General features: G+C 59.1%; 1 protein-coding gene across 3 annotated transcripts in view; it reads left to right on the forward strand.

The window, feature by feature from the left end:
• The window catches only part of CACNA1I (calcium voltage-gated channel subunit alpha1 I), a 112,241-nt gene that overhangs the window by 68,947 nt on the left and 26,939 nt on the right, over window positions 1–16,355 (forward strand). For all 3 annotated transcript variants that reach the window (XM_037006920.2, XM_073213901.1, XM_073213900.1), the window contains 8 exons: window positions 2,742–3,054; window positions 5,399–5,820; window positions 12,633–12,784; window positions 13,444–13,629; window positions 13,897–14,014; window positions 14,671–14,826; window positions 15,278–15,371; window positions 15,983–16,185. In XM_037006920.2, coding sequence (XP_036862815.2) covers window positions 2,742–3,054; window positions 5,399–5,820; window positions 12,633–12,784; window positions 13,444–13,629; window positions 13,897–14,014; window positions 14,671–14,826; window positions 15,278–15,371; window positions 15,983–16,185 — 1,644 coding nt within the window. The remainder of the gene's footprint in view (window positions 1–2,741; window positions 3,055–5,398; window positions 5,821–12,632; window positions 12,785–13,443; window positions 13,630–13,896; window positions 14,015–14,670; window positions 14,827–15,277; window positions 15,372–15,982; window positions 16,186–16,355) is intronic.

Consider the following 16,355-nt stretch of genomic DNA (forward strand, 5'->3'; position numbering starts at 1 on the left):
GCAGGAGGGGCGGGCTTTAAGTCAGCTGAGCAGCAGGTGGCTGAAGGGACCCATCGGAGGCTGCTGGGGGCGTCCATCACTTCCGACTGACTTCATCTCTCATTTCTGGGCATTCAAGTCCACCTCATTGCTCCTGCTCATGTGTCCCTGTAGTCCCCGGGAATACATTCTTTGCATGACCTTAGCTGGGTGCATCCCAGTTCAGAAGCTTCTCCAGGGCTCCTGCTTGCCCCTCCTCCTGGGGTGGGAAGACAGATGCTCTGGAGCTTCAGAGCTACTGCTTCTGCGGGGCCTGGAGAAGAGACCGACCCTGGCTGGGACCTGGTGGGGCTGCCTGAAATTCTGAGGGAGTTCCACCTCTCAGGTAGCCCTGCCTTATAGGGGTGACTGGAGATGGAGGTGGGGCCCTATCTGCTCCAGTGCAGGGCCCCCTTCCTGGCTGCACCCCCTGCCTTCCCCAGACAGTCTCCCCAGTGCGAGCTCATCCACTTTGTCATGTCTGACTGCAGCTTTAGCCATAGCACGTTCCCCAAATGTCAAGGTGATTCAGTCCTGGGAGAATCACTGCTAGCTTCCTGCTGCGTGAGCCTGGGTACCCTGGCTTCCTGGTGGGGAGAGAGGGTGTGCTTGGACCACTGGGGCAGCACCCCATCCTGGGCTGGTGGGACCTTGACCTAGGGGTGACCTGAGACAGACCTGCTGCTGGCCTCCCTTGGACGCCTTCCTTGGGAGGCTGAGTGATGGACCCATAAGGAGGGACCCCAGATAGGAGGAGGGCCTAGGCTCTGTTAAGTATTGTCAATCATCCACTAGTTTGTTCGTTCCCGGCACTGCCAGGAAAGCCTGCGCTGCTCCAGGCCCTGAGTTGAGTGCCGGAACCCAGCAGGGAGGCAGGCCCAGCCCTGCCCTCGAGGAGCTCAAGTCTTGTGGGGGAGGGTGGGCTACAGCTGACCCAGCGCACACAGCACCTTAGGGGCCATGACAGAAGGAAGCCCAGGGGAGGCTAAACGGGGTCTCTGATCCAGCCTGGAGGAGGATGGGGGAGTGGGAGGCTCGGGGCAGTCAGGAAGGGCCTTCTGGGCAGGGGCCGCTCACAGAGACCCTGAAGGAGACAGCATTCGGCCATGGGGGCACCACAAAGCACTAGGCTTGTTAGAGCAGCCTTGAATTCCAAAAAGGGGCTGGAGAATGCCGTCTGCTGCTCCTGCCAGAGCTAGGGGTGGGCCTGGAGTCCGTAACTCCCTGCATGACCCCAGGCAGGCTGTAGTCCCCCAAGCTCATAGTTAAGCGGGAAACAGTGATGCACCTGGCTTGCTCCAGCTCTGGGCAGGATTGGGTGATACACAGCCTGAAGCCTGCTAGCCCTAGCACACAGTAGGTGCTCAATAAATGTGCCCTGCTGTGATTACTGCTGCAGTTGTTGGGTCCTGGCCCTGTCACAGGAGAAAGGGTCTAGAGAGCAGAGCTTGAACAACTATGCTGCTGTGTACCCTTGAAAGGTCACCTGCCCATTATGTTTCTCAGGTGAGGACCCCCAGCCCCAGAGGCAAAGCACCCTCAGCCCTCATATCCAGGTCCCCAGTGTGCCCTCTGATTGGAAAGCCCTGCACTCATCTTGCCTGAGGCTTGCATTTTACAGATAGGGACATGGAGGTCCAGAGGGGATGGAGGAGCAGCCTGGGTCACCCAGGGGCAGCAGGGCAGAGGCAGGCTGGGTAGAAGCCCAACAGGGGTGAGCTCCCAGGACAGGGTCCATGCCCTCTCCTCATGAGCCCTCACACAGGCCTGGTACAGAGCTGTTCCCCAGGAAATGCTTGTGGGGGACATGACCAAGAGAGTAATGAGGCAGGGCATGTTTTATCTGGGAATTTTCCCAGGGTTTTTTGGGTCAGGAAGTCCTCTGGCATCCCCAGAAGTCCAGGTCCCCAGTTGTGCTGTGGGAAAAAGAGGGAAGGCAGAATCTGTGTCTGGGGCTGTGGCCTGCGGGAGCCTCTGGTGGGCAGCCTGGAGGAGGCACCACATCTCTTTTCACTGGCAGGTCACTGAGTCCATTCATAGGCTTAGCAAATGCCAGGAGAGGGGCCTGCCCTGCACACCACGGTCATAAGCAGGCAGGGTACCTGGTACTAACTGGATAGCCTTTCCCCACACGTCCAAGCACATATGAAGCCACACAAGTAAACCCTTTCTGAGGGAAGCTTCTTGTATGGATGCCCGGCTGAGGCCAGAGGGAGGCAAGGATGGGGTGGGACTCGGGGCGTGAGTGGGGCTGGGCCTGCCCTCCTGGCCACAGCTGCCTCCTGCTGGGATGTCAGCGCTAAAGCCAGCGCCTAGGGGCGAGCTTGGAGCCGGTCCACTGGGGCCTGGGGAGCAGCCTGGGCACCACGTCCTGGGGCCCTGCCTCCCCGCGGAGCAAGACCTCAGCGATCTTTTCCTGTCCCTATCTGTGCCCGTGCCTCTCCTCTCTGGGCCTCCACCCTCCCTGCTTCCTCCCTGTGTGCATGTACTCCGGTCACTGCGTGTGTCTCCATTCTATGAGCCTGTCTCATTCTCTCCTGGTGTCTCTCTGTGTCCCTCTGCCCTGGCTGTCCACGGCCCTGCTGTCCTGTGTTACCTGCTCCTGCTCCTGTGCTCCTTTCCGCCTCTGTTTCCGTGTCTCTCTCTCCTTCTCCATCTCTCTGTCTCTCCCACCCTCTGTCTGCTCCATCCCGGTCCCTGTCCTCTCCTCCCGTTGGTCACAGGTGGGCTCCTTCTTCATGATCAACCTGTGCCTCGTTGTCATAGCGACCCAGTTTTCGGAGACCAAGCAGCGGGAGCACCGGCTGATGCTGGAGCAGAGGCAGCGCTACCTGTCCTCCAGCACGGTGGCCAGCTACGCGGAGCCCGGCGACTGCTACGAGGAGATCTTCCAGTACGTCTGCCACATCCTGCGCAAGGCCAAACGCCGCGCCCTGGGCCTCTACCAGGCCCTGCAGAGCCGGCGCCAGGCCCTAGGCCCCGGAGCACCTACCCCTGCCAGGCCTGGGCCCCTCGCCAAGGAGCCTAGGCACTACAGTAAGTGGCCCTGCCTCCCGTGGCCTCCAGGGTGCCCCACTCAGGCCTCCTGCCCCTCCAGCTAGGGACTCAGAAGTAGCCCTGTTTGCACGTATGTCTCCCCCTGTTCCCAGTACCAGGGTGAGCATATATGAAGCCCTGTGGCCTCTTCCGCCTGGTGGCTCAGGCCCCTCCCCTCCCTTCAGTGCCACCTGCCAGTGCCTGGCTGGGGTTCAGCCCCGTCCTGGAGGAATTCCCTTCTGAGCTCGGCATGTGCATGTGGACTTGGGCTCAGCCTCTGGGATCCACACCTGAAAGAAGTGAGCAACCATCTACCCTCTGTCTTACAGAACTCTAAGACTCCCACCCACGTGGGGCCCAGCTGCCCCAGCATGCTTACTGGCACACCTGGGCAGTGATGCTCACCACCTGGAATGAAGGGGCCAGCCCACCCTGCAAAGGTGTGGCGTGCTGGGGACAGATGTGCCACTCTGTGACCTCTTGCCTTGGGCCCTTCCTCTCGCCCCTCGTCTCCATCTCCCCGAACTGAGAGTTAGTGCTTTAGGCTCTGAATCTGTTCTGGAAAACAGTTCTGAGAAACGGGCAGAGTGAGATTTCTCCCCATTTTCTAATGGGAAAACTAAGGTCCAGAGAGATGGCTAGGGTCACTTAAGGTCACACATCCTGTCAGTAACAAAAGCCTCAGGGATGTCAAGGTTTGGGCTTTGCGGAGCCCGCCTCCAGGGGGAACTGGAAAGCTCTGCAGGAGGAGGCAGATGGGCCACAGGAGGTGGGCTTGCCCCCAGGCCCAGTCCTGCCGCAGGGTGGTGACAGGAGGGAAGTAGGCATCAGGACTGTATGTACCCCAGAGCAGGTGCACGGCCCCTGGCCTTGGATAGCCCCCAGCCCTCTGCGGGCCTGTCTCCTCCTCGGTGGAGCTGGGGATGAGGCTTCTGCACAGCGGGAGTCAGCCACCCCCAGGCCCTGTTCTTGGAGCTCTCACATTCTGGAATCTGAAATTCTTGGGAGGCAAGCTGGGAAATTGGTGCTCAGAGCTGCCGCCCACCTGTCCTCGGGCACCAGCCATCCAGGCGTGGTCTAGAAGGAGGCTCCAGGTGGCCTGTGGGCTGGCCCGGCATGCGGACCAGGGAGCTGAGGTCTGGGCAGGGCTGGCATCAGAGTTCCTGGATGACACAGGGAGGGGTGTTCACTGCCAGGGGCTTCCAGCTGCTGCACACCACCCTTTCCAGGGAACCTGCAGGGGAGTCCAGGGAGCCTCTGGGGGGAGGTCTTGCCCCCGCGCCTGGGCCTCGGTGCCTTCCCCCTTCCCCAGGTATCCAGTACACACAGGGCTGGGAAGGGCTTTGACTTGGCCTGTGCTGAGGCAGGCGACCCCTGAACTTGTGGCCGCCTCACCCTGGCTCTGGGGGATGAATGAGCCCTTGTCCAGGGTGTTGGGAGACAGCAGAGGCTAGTACAGACATGAAGGGCAGGCACTGCATGCTTTTCTTTCCCTTTAATGTTACATAAGCAAAACGTGTTTATTCTGGGAAAATACAGCAAACACCAAGAAACCAAGCCACAGGGAGAGAACACCTGGCCCCTCTTTGAAATGGTTCACAGATTCCAGACTCTGGTCCAGCCCGTGCCCAGGCTTCTCACCCTCTCCCTGGGGCAACCGAGGGTGGAAGCATCTGCCAGCCGGCTCCTGCCCCCGCGGGCCTCTCCAGGCCCCCTGGAGCCTGCCCTGACTCCCCGCTGTGAGGGAGGAAGTCCAGGGAGGTCTGGAGCGAGGGCTTGCCCCCTGACCAGGCTCCTGCCTTCTTCCTTTCCGGAATGCGAGCGGAGCGGCACATGCAGGCAGGAGAGTCCAGCTTCCTGAGGCGCCCTGGCTTCCTGTGAGGGGGTCAGCCCTCCATGGGTGTCTGGCTCTTTTAGCAGTTCCACCTGAGCCGTTTTGCAAACTCCAGGGATGGTGGGAGGGCCTGGGGTCCTGGGAGGTTTTGTTCAGCAGCTAACCCAGGGCCATTGCCAGGAAGTGATGGAGAAAGGACCGTTCACAGGTGTGCGGGCCTGAGGCCCTGTGTGAGCCGCGAGAGTCCTCCCCACACCCCTGCCACTGGCCTCTAGGCCTCAAGTTTACACAGGGCCAAACAGCCCCAAGTGGCGGAGCCATTTCCTCAGGAACCACAGGCCCTGTGGCTTCTGCGTGGGGAGTCTGTGGGTCCCAGGAGCCCGAAACACACACGGGGTTGGGACAGAGTTGGACAGGGTTAGGCCAGGGGCTGGTGCGGGCAGGTGCTGCCCCCTCTGAGACCCTCGAGCTTGCCCTGAGGCATGGATCCACCTTCTGTTTGCTTTTCAGAGCTGTGCCCACAACACAGCCCCCTGGACCCTACGCCCCATGCTCTGGTGCAGCCCATCTCTGCCATGCTGGCCTCTGACCCCTCTGCCTGTCCCCACTGCCAGCATGAGGCGGGCCAGCAGCCCTCAGGCCTGGGCAGCGCCGACTTGGGCCGGGAGGGCTCAGGGCCCGGAGGCTCAGGCAGAGGCTCGGAGGAGGCTGACGGGGACAGGGCCCAGAGCAGCGAGACCGGGGCCTCCTCGGGGCCGCAGAAGGAGGGAGAGGAGGTGCGGGCGGATGGGGCCGCCGGGCTGCGCAGGGGCGTGTGGCGGGAGACGCGAGCCAGGCTGCGCGGTGTCGTGGACAGCAAGTACTTCAGCCGCGGGATCATGGTGGCCATCCTGGTCAACACCGTCAGCATGGGCATCGAGCACCACGAGCAGGCCAGTGGCAGCGGCGCGTGCACGGGGTGGGGCTCCTGAGCATGGGGTGGGGGGCTGCCTCGGCCCGAGCTGGAGCCCCTCCAGCCGGGGTGTGCTGCACACTCCCCGTGTCACCGGCTCCTGCCTGGGGGGGCTGTGTCCCGTTCATCCATGTGGCCTTTGCACCCACCCTGAGGGAGAGCTCAGGGTGTCTGCCAAACGGGCAAGCAGGTGCGCTGGTGGGTGGCTGGGGCCGAGGATGGGGGATCCGCTTCCTTGTTTCCTGAGCAGTTCAGCCCAGACACCAATGCACCCACCCCCCTCCCTGCCAGTCCCTGCCAGGTCTAACCTCCATTTGTCACCTCTGCATGAGCCCCCCTGTCCATTCTCCCCAAACGGCTGGAGTGCTCTTTCCTGAGGTTGGGCTCTCCCCCGCCCGCAGCTCCCACAGCTCCCATCGCCCTTGGCACAAAACACAAACCTTCCCACTGACATTCCAGGCTCCTCGTGCTCTGCCCACTGTGTGCTGTAGGCAGGTGGGCATCCTCCTGTCCTTGATCCCCGCTTACTCCACCCTCCTCACAGCCCCACGGCACTGAAGGTGGCTCCGAGGTTGCCCTGCACAGGCGGTTCCATGTCCCTTCTCAGCCAACCCTGAGGTTTCTTCTGTCCTCAGCTCTGGGTGTGTGGGGTGCAGGGGGTGTTGGCTGAGTTAGATGGTGTGTCCCAGGCCCCTCGGGCCATCGAGGGTACTGCTGGGGGTTCAGAGGAGAGAGGAGGTCAGAGAAAGAGTCCCCAAGGAGGGGGATGCGTGGAGGAGGGGACAGCTTCCGGGAGGGGGCAGGGAGGGGGTACGGGCCATGGCGAGCACGCACACAGGAGGAGAGGGGGCTATTTGTGGGGACACAGGATGGAGGGCCAGGTGGGTTAGGGAAGATGTCTCAGTCCATAGGTCATGCCAGGTGACGGCCTGGACGGCAAGTCCAGCCCTGACTCCATTTGGAAAAATCACTCTTTTCTGGCTCCCGCTGTCCTCCAGGCTTTAGGCAGGTTCTGCCCTTTACTTCCACCCCTGCCCTGTGAGGGCACCCCATTTGACAGCTGGCAACCCTGAGGCCCAGGGGGATGTCACTGGCCCAAGGTCCCACAGACAGGGGCCAGATTGGAACCCACACCTTTCTGTGCCAAAACTGACCCTCCTGCAGAAATCAGATCGCCACGCCCCCTGTGCTTTCCTGCCTCCTCCTTCTGCAGAGGTCCTGTCCCAGCGCTGTGCCCTGCCGTGGGCCCTACTCATTTCCCTCTTCATTAGTTTGCCAAGCGCAGGCTTCATTCAATTTACTTAAATATGGCCCCTGGGGCTGCCATGGCACTCTGGAGCTGCAGGTTTGCCAGCCGTTCCAGCTTAATTAAAAATGTCCCTGGGGAGGACAGGGGGGAAGGCTTTTTGCAGGGTAAAGCTGATGAGACAGGCAGCCCGGAGCCCCCGCACCTAGAGTCCAGCCTCCTAGTCTCCGCCTGGCCCAGGCCTACCAGGAACAGAGGGGTGACTGGGCCAGCTCTCCTGGGGAAGGCCTCCTGGGGAGCAGGTGTTGCTGGGATGCTGGCTCTGGTTTCTGAGTGGGGGCCTGTAGCACCAAGGAGTCCTGTCACAGTCCTGCTATATCAGAGCCTGGGCACAGCTTGCAAGAGTCAATTTTCTAGCACTCAGGAATTTTGCAAGCCTGTTTTTAAACAGTTGGTAGCTTGAAATTGGCCACGGTGGGAGTATTTACACCATGGGAATTGGCATACACTATAAATCAGGGCTGTTTTTCAGAGGCTATTTTAATCCAGGGGTCTACTGGTTTCTGCCTTAGCTGTCCCCCTCAGGGCAACTGCAGCCAGGGAAGCCTCTCCTTTTACCCCAGCCTCAGGCCAGTCCACATAGTGGAGCCTCTTTTCTTGGGGCTGCAGGCACTCCTCAAGCCCCCATGGGGCTGGGAGAAGCAGGTGCCCAGCTTGTTTCCCTCAGAGGGATTGATCCCCTTTTGCTGAGGGCCTACTAGTTGCCAGGCCCCCAGCCTACATGTGCATCGACCTCACAGCCACCCTTACCCCTCCCCACACATTGAAGGGTGCTGTCCAGAGAGGGGAAATCCACCGTTCAAGATCTGGGTTCCACCCCTGGTTCTACTGTTGACTGGCAGCATGGCCTTGGGCAAGTCACCCGGCCTCCCAACGGTGAAGAGTAGCTGGGGGTGGTCAACCCATGGAGGAGCCTGGTGCTCACTAATTTGGAATTATTTATGAATCTTTTGTTTGATTCACCCTTGGGGTGAGTTTACCAACTGCTGTCTGGAGCCTCAAAAAATGAATTAATTACAGAAAAAGTGAGGGGGAGGGAGAATCTTTAAAATGTTATTTTTAAAGCAGCTCCGTGTGGCAGCCATTGTTCGACCCAGCTCTGTGCAGGGCCTGCTGGGGAACCACTGGTGTTTTTGTCCCACTCCCCTCCTCTCCTAGACATTGCTTGGTGGGAAACGATCCGCCCTCCTGTTTATTTTGAGCAGCCCTGTATGAGGTGGTGCCTGCAGAGAGAGGCAGCCCAGGGTGACCAGGAGGCAGGGAGAGAAGGCGAGGAGCAGGAGAGGAGGAGGTGAGCCATCAGGCACAGCCCCTCTCCTGCAGGGATGGTGACTGCAGAGCGGAGGCATCGTGGGGGTCCCGCCTTGCCGTGCCCCGGCTGCCCACCCTGCTGACAGGGAGCTTGGTGTGGCCATGTGGGTGGCAGGTGAGATCCGGGCAGAGTCTGGACATCGCTTTCCTATGCCATCTGGCCATCCCTCCCTCCCTCCCTGGTCACCAGTCCTCAAATGAGAAGTTAGATTGCAAGTGCTAGTGGCCTTTAGGTGGTCACTACTGCCAGAATCATGAGGGAGTGCCACCAGATTCCTTGTGGCAGAAGATGCTGTTCCTTGCAGGGACTGGCCTGGGAGGAGGTGACAGGTGAAGGGGGATGGCCAGCCAGAGGGAGTGCTTGTGACCCTTGATGCTGTCAGAGGGTGCTCAAGTCTGTGCCCCTGGATATCCCAGGGAGGAGGGTGGGCCCAGAATAGTCTGTGACTGAGGCTGAGTGACAAACCGGTGGTTGGGGGCAGCTTGGGTGGCCAGATTCCTCCAACATCATCTGCTGTCACATGTGTGACATCACATCTCTTTCCTGTGTGAGATTCACAGCAGCCCTATGGGGCAGGCAGGGTGTCTTACCCCCACTGGGCAGATGGAGGAACTGAGGCTCAGAGAGGTGTAATGACTTGCCCCATGTGACATGGTGCACAAGAGTTGGGCTCTGGGATGCTGAGGTTGAATCGGAGGGTCCATGAAGCTGACAGGACAGTGCGGGGAGGCCTGGGTGGGGGGACGTGGCTCCTTGGGAGCAGTCTCTGTCTCCTCTCTCCTCTGCTCCGTATCCTGGCACTCATGCCCCCAGGTGCAGGACTTCCCAAGCCGGGCAAGGCTGCCTTCAGCCTCATCTTGCCCTGGAATTAAAAGATGCTCACCAAGGTGGACAATAAAAAGCATAGTGTTGGGCTGAATGGGCAGGGGTGCAGGGGCCTCCTGGGGCAGCCTCGCTCAGGTTGGGGCATGTCCATGGGCCCTAGCTCCCAAGGGGCTGCATTCAAGGCCTCCTGGCCAGGGGAGGGGTCAAAGCAGTCCTTGTTCTCCCTTTAGCCATCCCTAAGTCATTGCTGACCCGGGTCTGAGGTGACTCTGGGAAGAAGAGGATGGATGGCTCAGTGTCCAACATTCCAGCCCTGTGGGGGCTCAGGGTAGAGAGATACCAACAGGGGCTGCAGTCAGAGAAGGCTTCCTAGAGGCAGTGCCGCTGGAGATGGATCCTGGTGGATGACTAGGAGTTCATCAGTGAGGCAAAGGAAGGGACGGTGCTTAACACTGCCTGGCACTTGGGAGGTGCTTTTAACTCCAGCTGCCTCTGTTGTCATGGGGGTGGTGCTGGGTTCCAGGGCTTTCTGGGGGCTGCCAGGAGCCTCTGAGCCTGGCATCAGGCAGGAATAAGCTGCCCTCTGCCCCTGTCCTTCTGCTTCTGGCCTTACCTCTAGGTTGCAGCGTCTGTTCATCTGCCCTCTACCCTCCAGCCTCTGGCTCATCCTGATTGCCCTGCCCTTTGGCTCTGCCTCTTCCAGTGCGTGGGTCTGTCTGTGCTGCCTCTCTGCGGCCTCTGTCTGTCTGCTGGCTCCCTCCCACTTTTCTGGCTCTGTGTCTGACTCCCGCAGTGTCACCATCTTTGTCCTTCATTGTTGTTTCCATCTGTGTTTTTCTCTGTCTCGGCTCTCCACACCCTGCCCTTGCCTCTCACTTCCCGTGTCTGTGTCTGTCTGTCTGTCTGTCTGTCTCTCTGCTGTCCCTGTCCTTCTCCACATACACTCCCACTTCGGCGTCTCACTCGCTGTGTCTATATTCGTCTCTCTCGCTTCTGCTTGCTGTCTCTCTCCCAGAAAAATGCTGCAGAAGTGATGGATGGTCCGTTAGGAAAAGATGAACAGGTGTGCACTTGAGGAGAGAAACAGCTGCTGCGAGGGCGAAGGGAAGCATGCGAGTGACCTTTCGGGGAGAGCGCCGGCTTGGCACCACTTGTGGGTGGGAGTGTGTGTGCAGCGTGTGGGGCCTGGTGCGGGCTGATCACCATTGCGGACTGTCAGTGTGCACATTTTTCATCTCTGTGGACGTCGTTTTGGCATCTGGGAGCTTAGTGGCTCCGAGCGGCATCTGGGCCCTGGCTCTCCCCACCTAGGGGCCCCTTTCAGAGTCCCACTCCCCTTTTGAGACCATTTTGTAAGTCAAATGTAATTACAGATGGAAATGGGGTTTTCTGCTTTTATCTGGGCTTGAGAGAAGCTGACAGTTTTATTAGGCTTCCCAGGCGCCAGGTGGGAAGCTGGCGATTGCTTGTTCTGTTTTTCTCTTATCCTTTTAACACAAATGGAATCAAAGTCAGGCCCCTGACACTCCCTGTCAGCCCTGGAGGGGCTGGGCTGGGGTGGGTGGTGCTGGTGAATGGCTGCCGTCTCACCTCCCTGCCCCTGTCCTGGCGGGTCCCTGTACCGGGACACCTTCTCTCCTCCCTGTCATCTGGCTCCCCCTCTCAGCTCCAGGTCTCTGCTGAGATGCCACTTCCTCCAGGAACTGCTCCCAACTCCACTGCCACCGTTTCCCCAACTTTCCTGTTTTTAGCACCTACGGACTGGTTTGTTAGCTGGCATATTGGGCTTTGGCACCAAAGCTGGTGTTTCTTGGGGGCAGGGAGGGCATCTGATTCATTTGCTGCTGGCCATGCTGGGGAACCCAAGCCCAGCACCCAGTGGACGCTCAGTGGATGCTCAGCAGACCTGTGGGGTGCAGGCAGTGGTGGAGGAGTAAGGGGGTGCACCACGAGTTCAGATGTATGTCATGGGAGAGCACGTTGGAGTCCGATTTGGTGGCTCTGAGCAAGCCCATCTCTGAGCCTCCGTTTCTTCATCTGTAAACTGGAGACCCCAGGAGTGGCCTCTTGGGTTGTCTGAGGCATCAGTGACTGTGTTGGTATCAAGCTCAGCATGGGCACACAGTCAGGCCTAACACATGGCCCTTCTCTGTGCTTCAGACAGGAGCGACCTGGCTTGGGGTGAGCAGAAACCAGACACCTGACCTGTCTCAGAGGGGTCAGTGAGGGCAGAGCAGGGCCGGAGCCTCTGGCCCTCAGCAGGGAGGTTAGGAATGGGCATCATCTCGTTCCACCCCCTCGTTTTATGGATGAGGAAACTGAGGCAGGGGTTGCGAAGGACCTGGAGCCCTGCCCCCTGTCATGACCCATGGTGTGGCCTGTTTCATACACAGGTTGCTCAGATGGCCCCATTTGAGGGGTGTCAGGTGCTGCTAAAAATAGGAGGTAAATAGCTCCTGAGGCAGAGGGTGGCTCTGAGGTCAGGGGGCTAGTGTGCTCCTGACCAGCTGGTGACTAACTCTTAACTTCCCCAGTGTCCTCCCCTGAGAAGCAGGTGAAGTGGGCCCCACAGACCACGTGCTCAGAAGATTAAAGAGCCACTGTGGCACCCAGTAGGTGCCTGGTCTCTGTCCCCCCTCCACAGGGCATGGTGGTCTCCAGCCACCTGCAGCCCTGAGACCACCGCTGCTGGGCAAGGAGAGAGGGGAGGGCTAGCGGGGGAGGTCTGCACAGGCAGGAGATAAGTGTGGGAGTCTGGAAGCCAGGCTGCCTGGGTTTGAATCCTGGCTCTGCCCCTTACTAGCATCACAGCCTCAGGCAGGGGACTGGCCTTCTTGAAACCTACTTCCTCATCTGCAAATGGGCTTTTGTGAGGGAGGGAGGACATGATGCCTGTAAGGCACAAGGAGCAGGCCTGCACCAGGTAAATGCTCACTAGATGGGATAGGGTCACAGGCAAACAGCGAGTTTCTGGCAACCTCTGGCCTGTCTTCCTGTCTTGCTCTGCATCTAGTCATGTGTCCTCAGGCTGCTTCTGAGCCTCAGTTTCCTCATCTTGTACCAGCATCATTTCCAACATGTGGAAGGTCGGCCCTATGGGGTCCTGCTGCCTCAGTGGACTGCTCAGCAGGGCAGAGATGCAGCATGCTTGCAGGGTTCTCCAGCCCACCATGCTGGGGGAGGTCTAGGCTCCAGTGCGGGCATTGACCTGCCAGGTTGCGCAGCTATGGTGGCAGAGCCAGCCTTCCCTGCCTCCTTGGGGAGTCCTGGAGCTGGTGGGCATCTGAGGGGATCTGTGGCTGCCCTGTGACCTGACTGGGTCCCTGGGCCCTGCTGCAACACCCTGCAGCCCGAGGAGCTGACCAACATCCTGGAGATCTGCAACGTGGTCTTCACCAGCATGTTCGCCCTGGAGATGCTGCTGAAGCTGGCTGCCTTTGGGCTCTTCGACTACCTGCGCAACCCCTACAACATCTTTGACAGCATCATCGTCATCATCAGGTGCCACCCCAGTGGGCCCAGCAGAGTGCGGGGAAAAGGGGACAACACACTGACCCCTGCCAGTAAATAAAGCAGTAAGATCACAAAGGAGACCAATTACACTGAAACACTGTTACCAAACTATTTTAAAATTTGAGACGTAGCAATATACGTGCTTCTGTATTAATGCATTAAAGTGCCAGATGTAGCAGTGGGTCTGTGGCTGCCATCATTCTAAAGAAGGGACGAGCACAAATAATACACAGAAATATTTGTATCAACTGTCACATGGTATAAAAATATCAGTGACTTCGATTGGCTGCAGTCATAGGAACTGCTAAATCTCTGTGGTTTATTGTTTATATTCATAATCAAAAGAATGTTCAATTCAAAAAGAGGTTGGTGACCTTCATGGACCTCCTGAATGCTAGCCATAGGCTTTTGGAGGGGGGATGTTCCTGGGCTCCGGGTCAAGAGCCCCTAGTCTCAAGCACTTCATGGAGCAGCAGAGACCAGTGAGACATTATTGGCTGGATGAACGAATGAATGAATGAATGGAAGCTCTCTGTCTCTGTGTCCTGCCCGACCTCTCCTTCCTCTGCCTTCCTCTCGACTTCGCGTCCCGCCGACCCTTCCCGCTTCTCTCCTCTCCCCGCCTGGCCTGCACCCCCTGGCCTCAGCATCTGGGAGATTGTGGGGCAGGCGGACGGAGGCCTGTCCGTGCTGCGGACCTTCCGGCTGCTGCGAGTGCTGAAGCTCGTGCGCTTCATGCCCGCGCTGCGGCGCCAGCTCGTGGTGCTCATGAAGACCATGGACAACGTGGCCACCTTCTGCATGCTGCTCATGCTCTTCATCTTCATCTTCAGGTGAGCCCTGACCACTCTGGGTTCCACACCGGCGGGACCTGCTAGGGCAGGAGCCTGGGGGCGCGCGGCCGGTTGAGCTTCCCCAGGCAGCACCCTGGGCCTGGGGGTGAATCCTGCACCATCACTCAGGCCCCTCCTGCCCTGGCGAGCCGGTATTCATGTCTACAACATGGGACCCTTGCTGCCTCCTCCCATCTTTGTTCTGAGAATGAAACAAGGTGGGGAGCTTGGTGTGTGAGTCCCTTGCGCCAACTCCATCCTTTCCAGCATCCTTGGGATGCACATCTTTGGCTGCAAATTCAGCCTCCGCACGGACACGGGAGACACGGTCCCTGACAGGAAGAACTTTGACTCCCTGCTGTGGGCCATCGTCACAGTGTTCCAGGTGAGCGGCAGCATGTGTCTGAGGCCTGCCACTTGCATGGCTTTTCAGCGGGCCCCCCTGGAGTATCCAGAGAAGAGGGGCAGGAGGACCCCCAACTTTGGCCTTCAGTGGGCAGATGGGGATATGGGGCAGCACTGGCTCTGGGAGCTGGACTGACTGCCCAGGACCCATCCCTGCCCTTCCACTCCTGCCCCGAGACTCGAGCATGCTAGGATCCCTCTTTGAGACCGTTTCCTCACATGGAACCCAGGCAGGGCAGTAGGAGGAAGGGGGGCTCATGCAGGGGTGGGAGTGTGTGCAGGATAGTGTGCTAAGGGGGTGGGGTTGTGGAAGCAGCCAGGGGGGAGCACAGGTCAGTGAGGAGTGGGTGTCAGGGTGTGAGTATGTGACCGGCCTGAGGGTTGGGCAAGCTGGGGGCATGGGCAGAGTGGTGTGTGTGTGTGAATGAGGGACAGAGCTGTGCCAGGTGGGCACACCCCTAGCTAGGGCCATGATAGGTGAGTCCCCGGGCATGCCCAAGCATGTGAGGATGCTGTAAGGTGCGTGGGCTGCAGTGTGCCTGCAGCTGTGCCACCCTGTGGACTCTCTCTGCCCTTGGGCTGGTCTGGGGCCTGGGGGAACCACAGGGTTGAGTTGTGGCACCCCTCCCCTCACAGATCCTCACACAGGAGGACTGGAACGTCGTCCTCTATAATGGCATGGCCTCCACCTCCCCCTGGGCCTCCCTCTACTTTGTCGCTCTCATGACCTTTGGCAACTACGTGCTCTTCAACCTGCTGGTGGCCATCCTGGTGGAGGGCTTCCAGGCAGAGGTGACTGCAGCCCTGTGCGAGGAAGAACCTCCATGGGGCCTGCATGAGACTGGGCCAGGGAGGGTCTGGATAGGGTAGGCCTGCAATTTCAACATCTAGCAGGCAACAGGTCCCAAAGGAGGGGTTTGTCAAAGAGGTGGTGAGCTTCCCATCATAGGAAGCGTGCAAATGGAGGCTGCATCTCTCCCCTAGAAGTGTAGTCTAGAATCTGAGGTGCTAAAGCCCCCAAGATCTTGGATTCTGGATTCTGCCTGATCCATTCTGTGAGGCTTAGGAGATATCTGAAGTCAGGCAGATGTGGGTTTGTGGTCTAGTCCTCATTAGCTTCTCATTTTCCTTTTCTGAGCCTCAGTTTCCCTATTTGTAAAATGGGGGGTGAAACATCCCTTGCAAAATTCAGGAGGGACGTGCTGAGATGACCTGCATTCCAATGTGAGGGTTGGTCTCTCAGGGCGACGCCAATCGCTCCTACTCGGACGAGGACCAGAGCTCATCTAACATGGAGGAGTTTGACAAACCCCAGGAGGGCCTGGACAGCGGTGGAGGTAAACAGGCCTCCACTGTCACCCTTCCCCTGAGATCAAGGAGGGCAGAGCGCACAACAACTGGCTTCTTCTCAAGCCCAGGCTCCAGGACTGCTAATTCTCTGTAGTTTATTGTTTCCATTTATAACTGAGGAAAATGTTAAATCCCCAAAAGAGGTCAGTGACATTCATGGCCCTCCTGGATTCTAGCTGCAGCTCCTCTCACCCCTCCGCAGTCCTGTTGGGAAGAGCCTCAGGCCTCCAGTCGCCCAGGTTCTGGTCCCACTTGGCATCCTGGGCAGCTCGCAACAAGCCTTCCCAGCCCACACCCAGTGCCCCTCTCGGTGACTGAACTGGACTGTCTCTGCCTTGCTTCCTGCAGTGGGCATGGAAGTGAGGGTGCCATGCTGGGGTGTGCTCAAGGCTGGCCCTAAACACAGAAGGCAGGAGATCCACTCATCCAAAAATAAAGGCAGAGGGGAGGCATGCACGATGGGCTCCAGCTGGGGGGGCTCCCAGGGGCAGAGGTCTCCCCGGAACTCTCCACTTCCGGTGACCACCACGCCTGTCTTTCTTTGTCTCATGGCTGCTTTTGTTCCTGTCTCCTTTTGTCTGCCTGTCTGTCCCTCCAGATCCCAAGCTCTGCCCGATCCTCATGACCCCCAATGGGCACCTGGACCCCAATCTCCCACTGGATGGGCGTCTGGGTCCCACTGGGGCTGCAGCGCCCGCCCCGCGCCTCTCGCTGCAGCCGGACCCTGTGCTCGTGGCCCTCGGCTCCCGCAAGAGCAGTGTCATGTCGCTGGGGAGGGTGAGCTATGACCAGCGCTCCCTGGTGAGCTCCTCTGGGTGCTCTGGGTGCGTGCTCCCTGCTGGGTGTGTGCTGAGAGGCCCTGGGAGAAGCATCTGGCAGTCCAGCTTCAGACTGGTGCCAAGGCTTCGGGCCGCAGACGCTCTAGCCACGTCAGGCTAAGGCCATGTCTTAGTTGTGTTCCTGGGTGCCCA

This window comes from Manis javanica, chromosome 10, assembly GCF_040802235.1.
Source record: "Manis javanica isolate MJ-LG chromosome 10, MJ_LKY, whole genome shotgun sequence".
In the NCBI taxonomy this organism is placed as follows: Eukaryota; Metazoa; Chordata; class Mammalia; order Pholidota; family Manidae; genus Manis; species Manis javanica.